General features: G+C 38.0%; 2 protein-coding genes across 3 annotated transcripts in view; one reads left to right on the top strand and one right to left on the bottom strand.

Annotated features, from left to right (window-relative positions):
* Positions 1–6,478, top strand: part of LOC127634029 (vesicular, overexpressed in cancer, prosurvival protein 1-like) — an 82,965-nt gene extending 76,487 nt beyond the window's left edge. The window contains exon 5 of the mRNA XM_052113429.1: positions 1,730–6,478. Coding sequence (XP_051969389.1) covers positions 1,730–1,938 — 209 coding nt within the window. The 3' untranslated portion in view covers positions 1,939–6,478. The remainder of the gene's footprint in view (positions 1–1,729) is intronic.
* The window catches only part of LOC127634026 (lanC-like protein 2), a 69,395-nt gene that overhangs the window by 10,523 nt on the left and 42,316 nt on the right, over positions 1–16,556 (bottom strand). The window contains exons 8-10 of one of the 2 annotated variants that reach the window (XM_052113421.1): positions 14,674–14,850; positions 11,584–11,656; positions 8,058–9,050 (exon numbers count right to left, since the gene is read on the bottom strand). In XM_052113421.1, the coding sequence (XP_051969381.1) occupies positions 8,974–9,050; positions 11,584–11,656; positions 14,674–14,850 (327 nt within the window). In that variant the 3' untranslated portion in view covers positions 8,058–8,973. Of the gene's footprint in view, positions 1–8,057; positions 9,051–11,583; positions 11,657–14,673; positions 14,851–16,556 lie in introns of those variants that run through there. The other variant, XM_052113420.1, reaches the window with a different exon arrangement.

Genomic DNA, 16,556 nt, shown 5'->3' with positions numbered 1-16,556 from the left:
ATTTCGGCTGGAGGGACATGCTCTATATCGTGCTTTCGTAGAAGGGTGGCAATTTCCACGCACAAGGTGGCGGTGTTCTCTGCGTTCACCATGGTGAAATGGACGCCTGGCAAATTGAATCGCGTAGCCGAGTCGGACGGAACAGGTCAGCCATCGTGATGGGTTGGAAAGCCTGAGCCATGCGTCCAGACTCCGGGCGAGGGGGACCAGGGGAATGATATCATCGGACACACTGATGGAGTTTGAGCCCTGTGGCGGTGCTGAGTCGAGAGACATCAAAGCACTTACCTGACTCCTGGTGCTCACCGGCGGATCGGGCAGATAAGGAGTTGCTTCGTCCCCGTGGTCCTTTAAAGCTGTCCAGGTTTGAGTACCGTGCCACAGCCTGAAAAGGGCACTGGGGCGGGGCAGGGTGTGGCTGTGAGTGGCTCCTTGAGCCCAGATACCAATCAGCCAGTCATGAGGGTTCAGGGGAGAGCGGAGGGTTTCGCTCTAGCCCAATGCTCGCAGCGGCCCTGGAAAGAATCTGCCAGAGAGGGAAAAAGGCTGGTGGTCAGGGTGAAGGCCGAACACACCGGTTATGTGACACAGGGACTGAGGAAGCTACTCTTTTGTTGAAAAGTACCTCAGCTACTGGAGCATGCGGCAAAATAAAAGGAAAAGGGAACAAAAGATTTTCCTCTCGGCCCTCCACCAGGGGACGGAGTGGTCTGCTTACCAGCTCGCCGGAGCAGGATATGTTGGATGGCCTCCGTCTGCTGCTTCACTGCTGAGAACTGCTGGGTGAATTTCTCGATGGTGTCACCGAATAGGCCGGCCTGGGAGATGCGGGCGTTCAGGAAACGTGTCTTGTCGGCCTCACGCATCTCGACCAGGTTCAGCCACAGGTGGCACTCCTGGACAAATAGCGTGGACATTGTCCGCCCTATAGGCCACGACGTAACCTTCATTGCCCGGATGGCAAGGTCGGTCGCCGAGCACAGGTCCTGCATCAATCTCATGGCGGAACTACCCTTGTGCAGTTCTTTCAGCGCCTTGGCTTGGTGGACCTGCAGGAGAGCCATGGCGTTCAGGGCGGCAGCATAGGCTCTAGCCATCAGGGATGACGTGAGCCTACAGGCCTTGGATGGGAGCTTCGGGTGCCCGCACCAGGTGGCGGCGCTACACAGGCACAGGTGCACCGCGAGCGCCTTATCCAATGGGGGCATCGCCGAGTAGCCTCTAGGCTGGATGGCAGTGCTCGCTGTGCTGGCCTCATACTTTCAGTATATACTCTTAGATCTGCAGTGCACCCATGCAGAGAGGGGAGAAAGCTGCTGTAATGCGCCATAAGGATCCAGCAGAGGTGAGGGATGAAAATCGCTTGCTCAGCTTGAACCATCGACCATTCGGCTTTGAAGAGAAAATCTTATGAGCGGTATGCACGTCCCCTCCTTTTATACCTGTATGTCTGGGGGAGGGGCAGGCAAATACCACTCACCAATTCCCATTGGCCTTTTATCAAAGATCAGAGGTGTTTCCAGGCTCTCAAGAGTGACCCTATTGTCACTACATCGATACAGCATCGAGTGAGTGACAGATAGGGGGAAAAAAATTATGAACATGTACGCCAAGTACCCATATTCAAAAGTAACAATATAATAGCCTAGTATTCCAATAACAAGCGTGTTATGATATTTTATACTGATAGTAAAACTAGATATAAACTCATTCCATCTTTCTCCAACAGTCTCCCAGCAACCAGGCTTGCAAGGATACGTTGACCCCTGCGACACCATGACAACGGCCTTAGCCCCTGCCTACCCTGGTCAGCCCACCCCAGCCCATATGTTGAGCATGTACCCGCCCCCCCCCTCCTACTGCAATCAACCACCACCCTCATACGACCAGGTCTTCAAGACAGCCGAGAAGAAAAACCACAATGAATCATCGCAATGAAAGAAGCCACGAGAACAGTCCACATGACTGTTTTCTTTTTTATTTGCTTGTTGTAAGGACATCTATTTTTTGCACGCTCCCATTTTGTCATTTATCCCTTGATAGGTGCACTATGGTGGGGTAATAAAGGAAATGCATCCTTGAAAGTTGGATTTCAAAAGCCAAAAGAAGAAATGGACTTCTCTACCTGACAGAGGTTTGAAGAACCTCAAAGAAATGGGAGCGTTTCAACTCTCTTTCTTTGAAAAATGTATATTCTCATCTACAGTGTGTGAGACGCTCTAAAGCGAACCTTGGAAGATAGTTACAAAAACACTCACGCTGAGAACCCAGGTGAAAGCAATCCGTTGTCCTTCAGAAAACAGGTGCTCACTCGGTGGCAGATGAGATGCCATGGAAATCATTGAGCAGATTAATGCATGACATCAATTCGTTCACCTTGTAAAGTCATGGACCCATGAAGCAGGGAGTTGACATACTGTAGACATTGACCCGGATACTGATCCCAACTCAGTCTTGCATTTATCTAAGCCAGTGAATATCATGCAATCATGATAATGTCAGGTCATGGAACAGTACATTCATGCCACCTAGCCTTCAAAACAGGACATTGGCTGTTGCTTTGTTCAAATGTAAATGGTTTAATGGGTCAAGACACTCTGCTATGGGTAAATGGTTTGGAACTAATTGGTTTCTTATATGTGTTCTCTTTTACCCAGAAAAATTTGAAATAGATGATGAACTCACAAGGAGGGAGTCTATTGAAGCCATGATAACCATTTCTGTCACAGCAAGAGAAAGAAAATGTATTCACATCTTTCCAGTTCATTACACTCATAGAGCCCTGCTGTTGTGGATGGGCTAGAAAATTACAAAAAAAAAAGCATTTTTTTTTTCAGGGCTTGTTTTGAGCTCAAACCCGTTCATGGCCCTTTGTGAGTATCTTGTGATTTGGTGGAATTTATTTGTACAAATTGATTATCGGGGATACAATTATCATTGAATTGTGTGCAGTTGAACGACAAGGATTTATCCCAGTAAGAATTCTAACTGCGTTTTATGTTGTTAAATGGAGGGAGTGATGCATTTAGTGCAACAAATGCTTGAAAGCAACTTTGGCCAGGCTCACTCTAATTAGTTTTAGCCATCTTTAATTAGGAATAATAAGAGATTTTGTTTTGGATTTGCACTCTAGCATTAGCATTCTACATGATTTCTATGTTTTGCTACAGTTTCCTGGTGAAATTAACACTAGAAGCGCTACAACAACCGTGCGTTTCTTTCACTTTCACACAAATTACGGGTACTATGGCTGTTAATAACTTCATAAACTCTTATTTTTTGCTCTATTATTCTCAACCTGCCATGTTATTATATCAAAACACTTTTACTCTAATGCATCATTTGAAAAATTATACATTTAATGCTTGTATTACAGACCCACCTACATTTACATGTTTATTCCAATGTGATTAGCTTGCGCTGTAGCTCTTCTGATTGTTGGAGTGTTGGACTTTGGACTCAAAGACAGAGGCTCGAGCCTAGCGAAACGAAAGTGAAAAGTAAGAAAAAGTGCCATAGAAGTGACAGGAAATTGCATGGTTGCTTCAATAAATGTTCTTTTAATGTCAGATTTGCTTTGAAAACATTATCGGTTTGGTTTAGGTGTTGGTTTAGGGTAAGGATGTCTGTTTTGTTTACCTCTCATATCATTTTTTTTAACACTTTTGGTTAGGTTTAGGTTCAAGTTTTAGGTTGCAGAGTTATATTTAACATACATTATAAAACATTAAAACATACATAAAATATTCATCTTAAAACCTCATCTGATTACAACATAATTGAATTTGCTTTTGGCGCCCCCCCGCTGGACATTTCCATGGGAAACTGTTGCCAAACGTGTAATAAAGTGTCATTTTGCCTCAAAATTACTGCCATTGTCATATTGAACAAAAGTAAGACAAAGTGAGACAAGACTGACTGCAAAGTTGCATGTTATTTTGCATACTGGATTCTTACTATTAATATATCTGGTTCATTATTCTGACTGTAACTTGTTGTGGTGACCTTGAGCAGAATATACCTTTGGGAGCAGAAAGGCATCAGGATTTTTTTTCCCACAAATATCACCACACAGCCTGATTTCGTTCATATACATAGCTATTTGTACGTTACTATTTGTAACATTTAAGCATACATGTTGGTATGATTGGATAGACACTAAAACTTACAATAAGAGCGTTTGAAAGCATCTAAAATGTAAATATTTTTACATATTTACAGCTTTAGAAACGTAAAATATTGACAAATCCTAAATATTCAAAAAACTATGTTTGAATATACAAATCGATCATAAATATGGTTGTACATTTTTACTGTTTTATAGATATTTTAGATCCCTTAACCCTATCCCAACCTCTAAACATAACCACATTTCAACAATAAAAAAATATGTAACAAGTAGATTAATGTACAGTAGCAAAAAATGTTGTTACAATATATTAATTTATATATATATATATTTCACAGCCGCTAATCCCACACCTACTCCTAAACCTAACCATAGCCATTTATTAAGCATATAAAACACGTAAAAGGCAGATCAATTTAATCACAATAATTTATTCAGACAAATGGCAAAATTCAGTACAAAAGTAGTCCAAAGGGCGATGCACTGCATCCGATGTGCTCCCTGATGTCATACAATAGCATTGTGTGTGGGAGAGAGTAGAATTAAAATTATGAATCACTGTTCATAATTTTAATGCACTGCATAAGTGCTGTCATATCTCATTCAAATATACACATCGCAGAATACGGCATGTCACAAACGGTCACGAGACACTTGAGAGCCAATGAGCATTCAACATCTCTGCCATAAAACGCTTGTCGTAATGCTTGAGGCGGCAATTTTTTAATTTTGAAAGTGAAACCAATGCATGTTGATGGTTACAGCAGGTGCGACGGCAGATGGAGGCTGATATCGTTGAATAAAAAGCTTGAATTTGGGCCTGTTCTTCACAGAAAGCAGTGTGAAGATTGGGATTACAGCTATCAAATGTATGGATTAATTTTATTGTTGTTTATGGTGCTTTTTGTGGTTTATTTTGTTTCTTGACATATTCTGAAAACTCTTTTGTGTCCCATGGCAAACAAAAATAAAATTAAATGATTAAACGATTACACAGTTTTTATTCATTTTAACATTTTAAAGTTTAGTCTAGGTTAAAGTGATATAATCCTTTAAAATGTTGTATAGGACAGCAGAAATCACACAGAACTGAAAGAAACCATTCAAATGATGTCAACTGCATTAAATAAATGTGATGGCATTTAACTAATCTCATTGATTATAAATTAAATGTAATTGATTAAATCTATGAATTATTCCATATTAATCAATTCGAACAGTACACATAAACATTTGTACGTTTCTAGTACGTAAAATGAATATGTTTAGATGCTATCAATACGTCAATATTGTACGTTTCGGTGTCTGTGCAAACGTAAGAGAATGTACGTTTGCTAAAACCAAACTTTACATAAGAATACATACAAATTCTCATTAGATCACATTGCACCACTACACTGTTGTTGAGAATTAGCAGACTGGTCTTTTAGCCCAATCGGGCAAGGTTTATAAGTAAAGCATAAAAAGCATAATTTACCAGTTTTACAAAGAACGCCCCATTGAACACCTAATATCTACTGAAAAGGTTAGTTGTCCATAAATAGGTCCTGGTATATTTAAAGTACTTTGTATAAAAACATGTTAAATGTGTTGCTTTTCATAGTTGTGGTTACATTGTTAATGGTTTCATTTATTTCATTAGCTTGACGTTTAACTATGCAAAGGAGAAATGGTGTCTGTTTGCTAAATGTTAGAATTTAATTGTTAAGATAGGTTAGTGTTTCTTTTAATCTCATGAAATCCTTTTTTGAGGCATGGTTGGGAAGATGTTTAAATGACAAGGTAGATTTTAACACGACACATTATACGGTGTCAAAGACAGCTGTGAAATGTTCTGCATCTCAAGCCTTGAGTGACAAATCAACAATTATGCAGCACTAGAAAGATGTGTGAGCTGTGATGTTGGGCATGTAAAAATGTGGGAAGATCTGACAATTTTGTTAAGTAATTGCACTGTTACCTACACTGTCATTGACACATCAACAACCATGTCATAGTGAAAATCTTTTAATGTCAAAAGATAGTCAGTTGTTCATGAACTACAGTAATAAAGCACACCTCTGTTTGAGATGTATTGGTTTACCTATAACAGATATTGTTAACTGCATTACTGTATATTATTGTATTACAGATTTGCATATTGGACAGTTATTGCTAATTGTAGGTTAGTTGTATTATGGGGCATAGTATTTCCACAGCAAAATAAGCTTACTTGTCTGGTTGTGCTGTAGAATTTTATAGCCAACTATCTAAATTAACTCAACAGCCAATGATGGCAAATGAATTCAACTACATACCCATTAGGCTAATTAGAGCCATCTGCTTGGCCCATTTTTCAGATTACAAAGGTTAATAACTTCAGTCAAAGCTGAAATAATTGTTTGATGAGTTTTGCCATAGTGGATTCATCTTGTGGCATTTTAAAAAATAAGCTTTACAATGATCTTGTATAGAAATGTAATCACAATATACTTGTATAGCTACAATGGCAATTATCTGGGTCCAGGCATATAGAAAATGGCTACAATTGAAAAAATGGTCAGAATTGTTGAGATACATTTGTTATCCAAAGGTGGCACACCTTAATTCACATGATCACATAAATTGCACAGTTTAGTTATAGCAATAGCACCCCCTTTCAACAGAATTTTAAAATATTTGGTGCATATCCTCAGATTGTCCTGGTGTATATGCTTTCCAAATTTGATTAAGTTTAGACATTGCTTTCAGAAGATACAGGCCAATTAGCCAGTATGGGCCAGATTGAAAACTTTAATTGGCTCATATTTGCGATTTAATTATTTAATGGTGTCTCTGTGGCGCTATGAAAATTCATCTGTTTGTTTTCAGCGACCCATCTTAAGAGAGACAATAATATTGACTTGCCCAATGTTGTGTGTTGGTGGTGGGACTGTCTGATTGTCAATCAACAGCAGAAAGGGGCATATTCAGAAAGCTGTTTAAAAATATAATAATAATAATTTTCCAGTTATTTTTGGTGGCGCTAGTGCCACAGAAATTACATACTTCATCTTTAAGTACTCACAGGAAAAATAACCATGATTCTAGTCCATACAGTTTTTTAGTTACACAGAAAAGTACACTTATTATAGGGACAACTAGTACCTCATGAATGTCTCTGTGCTCACCTGAACATTGGGTCTGAATAGTCACTAAACCTTCCCAACTACTTCAAACAATTTCTCGGAATAACTAGTCATCGTTGACGCAATAAAGCTTGAACTCAGCTCAGGGCAGTCAATCTCAACGCCCACTCAAGGTACTGGCAGTTTTAACACTGCAGTGGAAGGTGGGAACAACTGGATTTTATGTAAAACACATAACCTGTGCCCCAGTATTACATTAATGGAGACATATATCAGTGAGAATAAGGGTGAGTTGTTTCTTCAAGCAGATAATAACAGTCTACTTAGCTGCCCAAAGTGTTGGATGTAATATTCAGGGCACCAACACACTAGCATATGATTTTGAAATACTGAAGCTAACTAACTTCTATTGTTGTGATTGATTTCAATTGACTAAGAATGAATTGCACCTTCTGGTAGCATTGATTAGTTTCACATGCTATTTGCATTGTTTTATTTTGTAAATTTAGTAAAATAATTATGGAAACCGGGTAACGGCACCTGACTCGATTCTTTGAAATGCCGAAAGTGCACTTGACTGCACCATGCGTCTATATATAGGTCTGGTTAAAATACTTTTTTCTTATCATTTGATGAATTATGCCTGCTATCCTGAAAAGAAGAGAACACTGAAAAATCAATAATGACCACACTACACCAGTGCAAGAAGCTCCTGGTTAAACTGGATTGCAAACCATTTAATGATTTCGTCCCTTAAACCTCTAAAAGGAAAATTATTGTGATAACTTACAGTACATACAAATATTTTGTTGTGTATATAGATAGATTCAGACATGGTAATTTTTTACCGGTTCGAAAAAAGCCCAATTTATTGCAACATTCATAACAGAGTTTGCCTGAGGAAACAAAATTTACCAGAACAGCTCATTCTTTCAGGTACAATGGGTTTTTTCTTTCATTGAGACATTTACAAATGGCAACTGGAACGAAACACTTGAACATAGTACACAAAGAACATTCTAAAGAACCACACCATGTTGGATACTGTAGATATTTTACCTAAAAGGCACACATACAACGGCACATTCACATTCCGACATGAGTACATCTGTTACCATCCTCATGCAAAGACAAAGACAACATAGACAGTTCCTGGACAAGTGAACAGCTTTTACACGGGAACAAAGATCCCAGTGTGTGACAGAATCAATCAAATTGAGGCACTGCTATTATCCAGGAAGGAACACAAGCATGCAGATGCAAGGTTTTTAGCAAAACGTTAAACCCTAAAATTGTGTCCTAACTATACAAGCGCCAAGACATTTTGTTGATAACTTGGTTTCTTTTTCTGCGGCATCATGGTGGTTTCACGCGTTCAGTGTGGACAGACAAATTGCTTGTCACTGGATTTGTCACGTTGCTCCTTGTTAGGACATGTTGAAAAGATGAGAAAATAAAAAAATGAAATCTTTGCATAAAATACTGTCAAAATAAAAATACAACACCACCATATGGATCAAGACAATAAGCTACAAAGACAGAACAAGGTTGCGGCGTTTGAATTTATAGGCTGAAGGTTGGATTTTTTTGCGTCTGTTGTGATGAGGAAGAAATTATTTTGTCTTCTTAATTTTAAAGGGTCCTTCCAGGGTGACGTAATCATCTCATCAAATGTGCACTGAAAGCATGTAAAACTCCAGAAAAAGGAGTAAGAGTCTATGCTTCCAAATGCACAGGTCAAAGTTCAAATGCAGGGAAGCAGGAAGCCTCAGGTTGAGCGAGATCTGAGAGATAATGGATGGCTCCGGCCATACCTACAACCAAGAGTTAAAAATCATTATGTTAGATTTGGTTTTGCTGCCAGAGAGATTATTACTTCATGAAGAAGACCGTAATTAGTGTTACAACTTAAGCTAAGTACTAAGCTATAGAGTACAAAAGTAGTTGTCCACTTTTCAGCCATCTTGTTCCGGAAGTATTTTTCCTATTCATTTTCCGCATAGGCTTTTATAAAATCCTCCATAAAGGAGCCTGGATTGTAAGCCATGAACCAAAACATCCAGCTCAGAGGTAAATCACAACATTACAAACTTTGATTTGAAGCAAAATGTATTCGGAAATTGGACAAAAAGGCAAAAGGTCCAAGACATTGACAACTACTATCCTTGAAGCATTGCAAAAACATTGGCAAAAATATAAAACTATTGATTTAAAGTGGTTGATTTTAACTATAGAAACAATATATCTAAAGTGTATTGCAAAATATTGAGATATACACAAAGCTTTTTTTGCAGTGTTGTTCTTTCTCAGCAGGATCATTGTTAGTGTAATTACCCTATATTACGCTATAAAATAAGATTTTTAAAATAAAGCAGACTGATGGCTTTAACTGCTTAACTTTAAATCTCCACTTTCACTTTCATCTTCTTTTGTTTTTGGGGATTCACATTCTTTGTGCATATCGCCACCTACTGGGCAGGGAATTTACATTAAAATAGGACTTAAATATTGCTCTGTTTCTCACCCACACCTATCATATCGCTTCTGAAGACATGGATGTAACAACTGGAGTCGTATGGATTACGTTTATGCTGCCTTAATGTCCTTTTGGACCTTCAAAGTTCTGGCCACCATTTACTTGCATTGTTTGGACCTACAGAGCTGAGATATTCTTATAAAAATCTTAATTTGTGTTCTGCAGAAGAAAGAAAGTCACACACATCTGGGATGGCATGAGGGTGAATAAATCATGAGAGAATGTTAATTTTTGGGTGAAATATCCCGTTAAAATCAGGTTGCTCCAGGGTGACTACACTGTAACCAGTATACTGTACATTGCTATGAAAGCAAGCATATGCTAAATGACAGCTTGTTTTTGCTAATCATAAATATGAACATGGACAATATATTTAACATGTCCTATATGTACTTACAGATATAAATAACAGAAGGAACTTATGATAAATAATAAGATTTTAAAAATACATTTTGAGCCACATTTGTAAACTAGGGTTATTAACAGAAAATCACTATTAATTATATATATATATATATATAAAAAGCAAAATAAATGCAAAAACACTTGGTTGACATGATCATAGGTACATTGCACAATTTCAGATGAAAAGGCCACTTTGTGTGAAAAATACAGCAAAAAATTGGAAGCCCACATATGCATTGCAGATTACTTGTGATTTATAAACTACCCAGCAATCTGAATTTCTGTTACTGATACAGTGATATAATGTTGACTACAGTGTTGTGGGGATGTTACGCATGGGAGTTAGTAGTAGGTTCATATCCAAATGCCAGCTACTGTACAAAGAAAGCGGCGGGACACATCAACCGACCAATCAGAATGTGGCTTTTAATAAGACTTGGAGTGCAGGAAGTGGGTTACCATGACAACAATAAGGTAAAGCAGCAGATAAATCACTATAGATGCCAGCTTGGGAGTTGGCAGTGAATATGGGCTCAGGCTGGCCCAGTGACCACAGTGTCTGTGGATAGTTGAATTTTTTTGGAAAGCGTCAGAGATTCAGTTCATTATAGGGCAAACAATGAAGCTAAAGCCTTACTTGCTAAAATACATTGAATCATGTGGATAAATGGATTTTTTATTTTATGTCTGGTCACTTTTTGGATAATTTTGCCATTCACTTTTTATTACAGTAGAGAGAGGATAGGAAATTATTGGGAGAGAGAATGCTAAACCAGGACTGAGAAATGTTGCAAGCAGAATTCGACCTCTCATTACCCACATGAGCATCTCATATTAATATTTCAACATATTCTGGCTTTAACTGAATTATCAATGCTGTAAAAATGCTTTAAAATATATTTTAAATAAAAAATTTGGAAGACTAAATATATGATGCATATACATTTCTACATTATTCAGGAGAAATTGATGTAAATCATATCGTAATTTATTGTGGCTCTTCATATATCTCTCTGTGCCTCAGGCATTCATTACATTAGCAAGGTTGTTGCTGGATACTGGGTAGTGTACACATTAAACGGCAACTACACAACAGAGGGATTCGAGCAATCTCTGTGTCTTTTATTTCACCACAGATGATGGCAGACATTGATTATGTCTAATGAAGAAATAAGAGACGGTACTTCAAAGTTGAAAACAGACCAGGAACCTTCATGTAACTGCCCTTTGATCGAGTAGAAAAACCTTATCAGAACGGAGGACAAACATCTAGCTTTATTAGACCTCAGTTACAGCAGAGATGTTTATTTCATTGATTTAAATATTGTGTCTGAAGTGGAAATGTGAAGATAATTCACAAGCTATTTGAGGGTATTTTATCAGCGAGACATGACAACTGGTTTTACCTTCAAAAAGAGAGTAGGGCCGATCAGGAATACGGCAGCCATGGGTTCCATAGTCCAAACACCATTCAGCAAACTAAAAAAGATACATACAGTATGCATAGATGATACCATTAGTCAAATCTTGGTTCCAGTGGAGCACTTATAAAGGAAGTGAATGGGGGCTAATCTGAAATCGTTAAAATACTCACTGTAACTGATTTTTGCCTTTTTATGAAAAGGAGGGACGAGTCTGAATAGTTTTTTTGTGGTAATCAACATTATGCCACAAATGCTCCCGATTGAGCTTAGCTTGTACTGAACCTGGAATATTCCTTTAATTGTCATGACAATAACATCATAAAGAGGAAAAATTTTTATATTAGTCTTTAACATGCTAATTTAGATGAAGCTGTTTATTTATGAGAAAGACATTTTATTTCCCCTGAACTGTGAAACACATTTGTGTCCTGATGTCTATGCAAATCCCTAAACTCCACAGTTTCTCATCATCTCATGGGAAAATAAAAACATGTGCGATGGCAGTGAATCAATTTCTGCTACACCTTTTCATAACAGCAACAGAAACCTTTCACAAGCCAGAGTTATTCACTGTTCCACGCTGGCGATAGAGAGGCCACTTTAGTCAAACAGGATAAAATGAGAGATTGTGTCTGGTGGCATTGGTTAATTTAGGCTGGAAAATGACTACTGCTGTGGACAGCAAAGCCAATTATGTTTTCATTACTTTTGCTGGTTTTCCAGGCGCTGGCAATTATCGGCAAGTTGCCGGGAAACGGGGTGATACAGACCATCAGTCTTTTAGACAAATCGGCTAAGGATGCTGTATGCTGATCGGTGATTGGAAATAAGATTTTGATTGGAAATAAGTTAATAATGGCTAAAATTAGAAGTGAGATGGGATAGATGACCCAAGAGTACCAGTTTGAAGTTGGTACTGTAGTTCAGTTCTAGAAAACGAGTCAAACATTGTTTGGTCATATTTCAATGGCTATAAATCAGAAAATGTACAAATGGTTATTAAAATAATGTAAAATTGAAAAACTACATAAAAATACAGTCTGAGGTCACAAATAAAAATTCTTTAAAAATGCTTTTTAAAATTTGTATTTCAAATTACAGTATTAGCATAACAATTAGAGTGCAGGGTTAAATTTGTAAAAGTAACATGCAAAACCTGATTATCCATGTTATCCCAGGATGATTTGAGAAATTTTAAGGAAATCTGACCTTTTGTACAAAGTAGTTAATGTGGTCAACATCACACATTCCTTTATTTGATTAGGGACTATTTTTTAATCGCCTTTTCTCCCAATTTGGAATGCCCAATTCCCACTACTTACTATGACACCGCGGAGACTCCGCATTTGAAGGCTCATGCTACTCTCTGCGATCCACGCACAACTTACCAAACACCCCATTGAGAGCGAGAACCACTAATCGCAACCACGAGGACGTTACCCCATGTGACTCTACCCTCCCTAGCAACCGGGCCAATTTGGTTGTTTAGGAGACCTGACTGGAGTCACTCAGCACACCCTGGATTCGGACTTGCGACTCCAGGGGTGGTAGTCAGCATCAGTACTCATTGAGCTACCCTGGCCACACTTGATTAGGTACGTAGGACGGTCGCACACCGGACAAGAAGCGCCACGACGTGTCATTTTTTGACAGGAATCAAAAATAGGGCACGTAGATGAGGTATATGTTGTAGACAGTACACACAACAGTTAGCAAGGTCCCTTCTTAAAGAATGAACAAGGTTACAGTAAATAATATATGTCCATTGATAAAGATTTGGGTACAATTTTATGGAAAATATTCAAGTTGCGCTCCATGGCGTGGCAGAAAATTAAGCAGCCTCTGGAGTTGTAGGTGGGCGCCACCGACGGACACAGAGGTGGCGGCAGTCTGCGTACATTCATAGAAAACAACGGTTTCGAATTTTAGAATGCGCCATGTTGTCCGCTTGACGTGTCTGGTATGCAACCCCATTTAGGAATAGTGGAGAATCTTCTTGTTCGTATTAATGTTAAGTCACAACATTTCTGTTTTAATTGTTCAAAATCCATAAACTGATTTTTCCAGGTTAAAATTGGATTTTGAATCCTAGCTTTTTAATGTGGCCTCAGACTTTTGGACCACACTGTAAAAAAATTAAATAAAATACAAATAATAACAGCTATATGATATTAGCAACCTAAGGACAAAACACCATTCAAATACAGCCAAAATACAAGATAAGCCCTCAATCTGAGGTCAAGTGTGTGGTATACCTAGAAAGGCTCATACAGACAAGCAGTCATGTGACTTTATCTACTGAAGTGCTGTTTCCATGATGTCATATTTACTAATATGGCTCATTGGGTCTAAACACCAGGTGGTGGCTGTGGTGTACAAAGACAGAGCACGTTGTAAATGAACTTAATGTGTACACATGCAAAAGCACCTACTAGTGGGATCCCAATGTATATTAAATTTAGCATTTTTGTTATTCTTAAAGGAATTGTTCAGCCAAAAATGTATAGTTTGCCACAAAAAGTACACAAAAAAACCCAACAACAACGCTGCAATTTCAGAGTGAATATTTACTTAAATGTATACTTAAAGGGGTCATGACAAGAGAAATCAAATTTTCCTTAATATTTTGATACATATGAGGAAATTGTACAATACAAACATACTGTAAGTTTCAGAACTCAAAAGTTCTCATTGCAAAAAGAGACTTTTTTTTGTACCAAAAAACTTTACTAATATTATAAGTGAACTTCAAGGAGCATATTGAAATGATAAAAAAAGGCATGCCATGACCCCTTTAAAAGCTATCAATTGACTTCAGAAAACTTGAAATATATAGTACATAAGTCACTGATTTCTTTCACTGTGGTTTTATGTTGGGCCTTTTGGCGTTTTGGAGTTATCAGACTGGATAAACCCCAAATAAATCCTTTGAAGACTTTTTAAAATGTATTTCTATTGCGATCAACAGAAGAAAGAATTTTGGGGTGATCTATTTCTTTAACAAGCTAAAACATTTGGAAACAGGTTAAAAGTCTTATAGCAGCAATCACAAATCATTGTTACACACACTACCTTGCAGGCACGATAGAGATATTTCTTATCGCGTGTGATGTGGTAGAGGGAGAGAAAGGCATATCCGTTCCCAGCAGTGCCGTGGCAGATGCCGTACCCTTTCCTTAGTAAACCTCTCTGCCAGATCACCTCTCCACATTCAACAGCGTCTTTCAGGTACTTGTCATCCTTGAAGACCTAAAAAGCAAAAACACAAACACACTAATTATACAAACAATTCAAGTCTTCCAAGTCAAGTCAAGTAGATTTACTACTTCCTGTTGGTGTTGCTACAGACTCAATGATTGTAAATGACAAACCATAGTTTATATTTACAGTCAAATTAAATAATTAGAATGTATGTATCTGTACAGTGTGTTATAACATGATATACTCAGCAGCCCTCGGTCTAACCATCATTACATTACAACTAGATGTAGGCATACTGTATAACTGTTCTGTTTACACATACATACAACTAAAATAACCTCACGTTGTTTCACACATTTCAGTGTTTTATGCAGAGTTCCACTCAACACGCCGGTCCTGACAGCTGGTGTCATTTGTCAAAGCTGCAGTGCTAAACGCGCTGGAAGAAAAATTAATTTTCCAAATATAACGTATGCTCAATTTTCCCTTCCAGCCCAGAGGCTACCCATTCAGACAGAGATAAAGAGAGAGAAAGAGAGGTAGAGAGAGAGAGAAAGAAATGGCCCACCAGACCATGCTACAGAGATGGGGGCAGAGAAAAATAAACCCATCAGAACTGTTAATGACTCTTTTACATAATAAACATCTTTATTTTTATTTTTTTTACTATTTTACTCACTGAATTATGCCACAATAAACAAGTAACACTTACTTTTAATAAATATGGTATTTGTTTATCCTTTTTAAACATCACTATGATCTGACTGATAAAATGAGTGCATTATGTTTCAAAGGAAGTATCGGAACTCTCCGCTAGATGTCACTGCGGGATTTTTGCTGAAGGAGAGACAGAAAAAGAGCTAACAGGAATGTGACCGTAAGAATGACTGCACAGAAGACAGACAGAATGATATTGAGAAAAAGAGGAAAGAATGATCCTTTGCTATTTAGTGGTTGCTCTAAGTGAAATAGTGATCTTGTAAAAGTGAGCTTTCACTGAATGCCATATCAAAATGGCAGATTTATTGCTTCTAAGAAATAAAGAGCTGATTTCATCTGCTTATCCATCACAATTAGCTCATACCATCACACCAATTCAAGCATTATTAAATTATATTTGTGTCAAATGTATTTTTTCAAAAAAAGGGGCATATTTACAAAGCAGCTTTAGAAGGAAATGTGCCTTAAAAACAAAAAGGAAGTGTCCCAAATAAATTTTATATTTCTAAAGAAATCTTAATGTAACCCCTAAAGAGACGTGTTTGTACACTAAGTCTGTAATTTGCAATTAGTGATTAATGAACTGCCTTGCACATATTTTTGTTCTTGTGATAATAACACGCTTCTGGATAATGAATGTGTCACAGAAAAACGAGTCCTATATCGACATAACCTGAAAGGCTGCTCAGCGAGGAAAAAGCCAGTGATCCAAACCCGCATATACAGTTTGCAAGTGCCCATGGGGATCAAAGATCTTACTTTATGGAGAAATGTCCTCTGGTCTGATGAAACAAAAATGTAACAGTTTGGCCATAATGACTATCACTATGTTTAGAAGAAAAAGGGTGAGGCTTGCAAGCCAAAGAAAACCATCCCAACAATGAAGCATGGGGGTGGCAGCATCATGTTGTGGAGGTGCTTTGCTGCAGGCTGGACTGGTGCACATCACAAAATAGATGGCATCATGAGGAAGATAAATTATGTGGATATATTGAAGCAACATCTCAAGACATCAGCCAGGAAGTTAAAGCTTG

Source organism: Xyrauchen texanus, chromosome 41, assembly GCF_025860055.1.
Source record: "Xyrauchen texanus isolate HMW12.3.18 chromosome 41, RBS_HiC_50CHRs, whole genome shotgun sequence".
Lineage (NCBI taxonomy): Eukaryota > Metazoa > Chordata > Actinopteri > Cypriniformes > Catostomidae > Xyrauchen > Xyrauchen texanus.
Note: the sequence above shows the minus strand (reverse complement) of the source record. Positions and strands in the feature narration are given on the sequence as shown.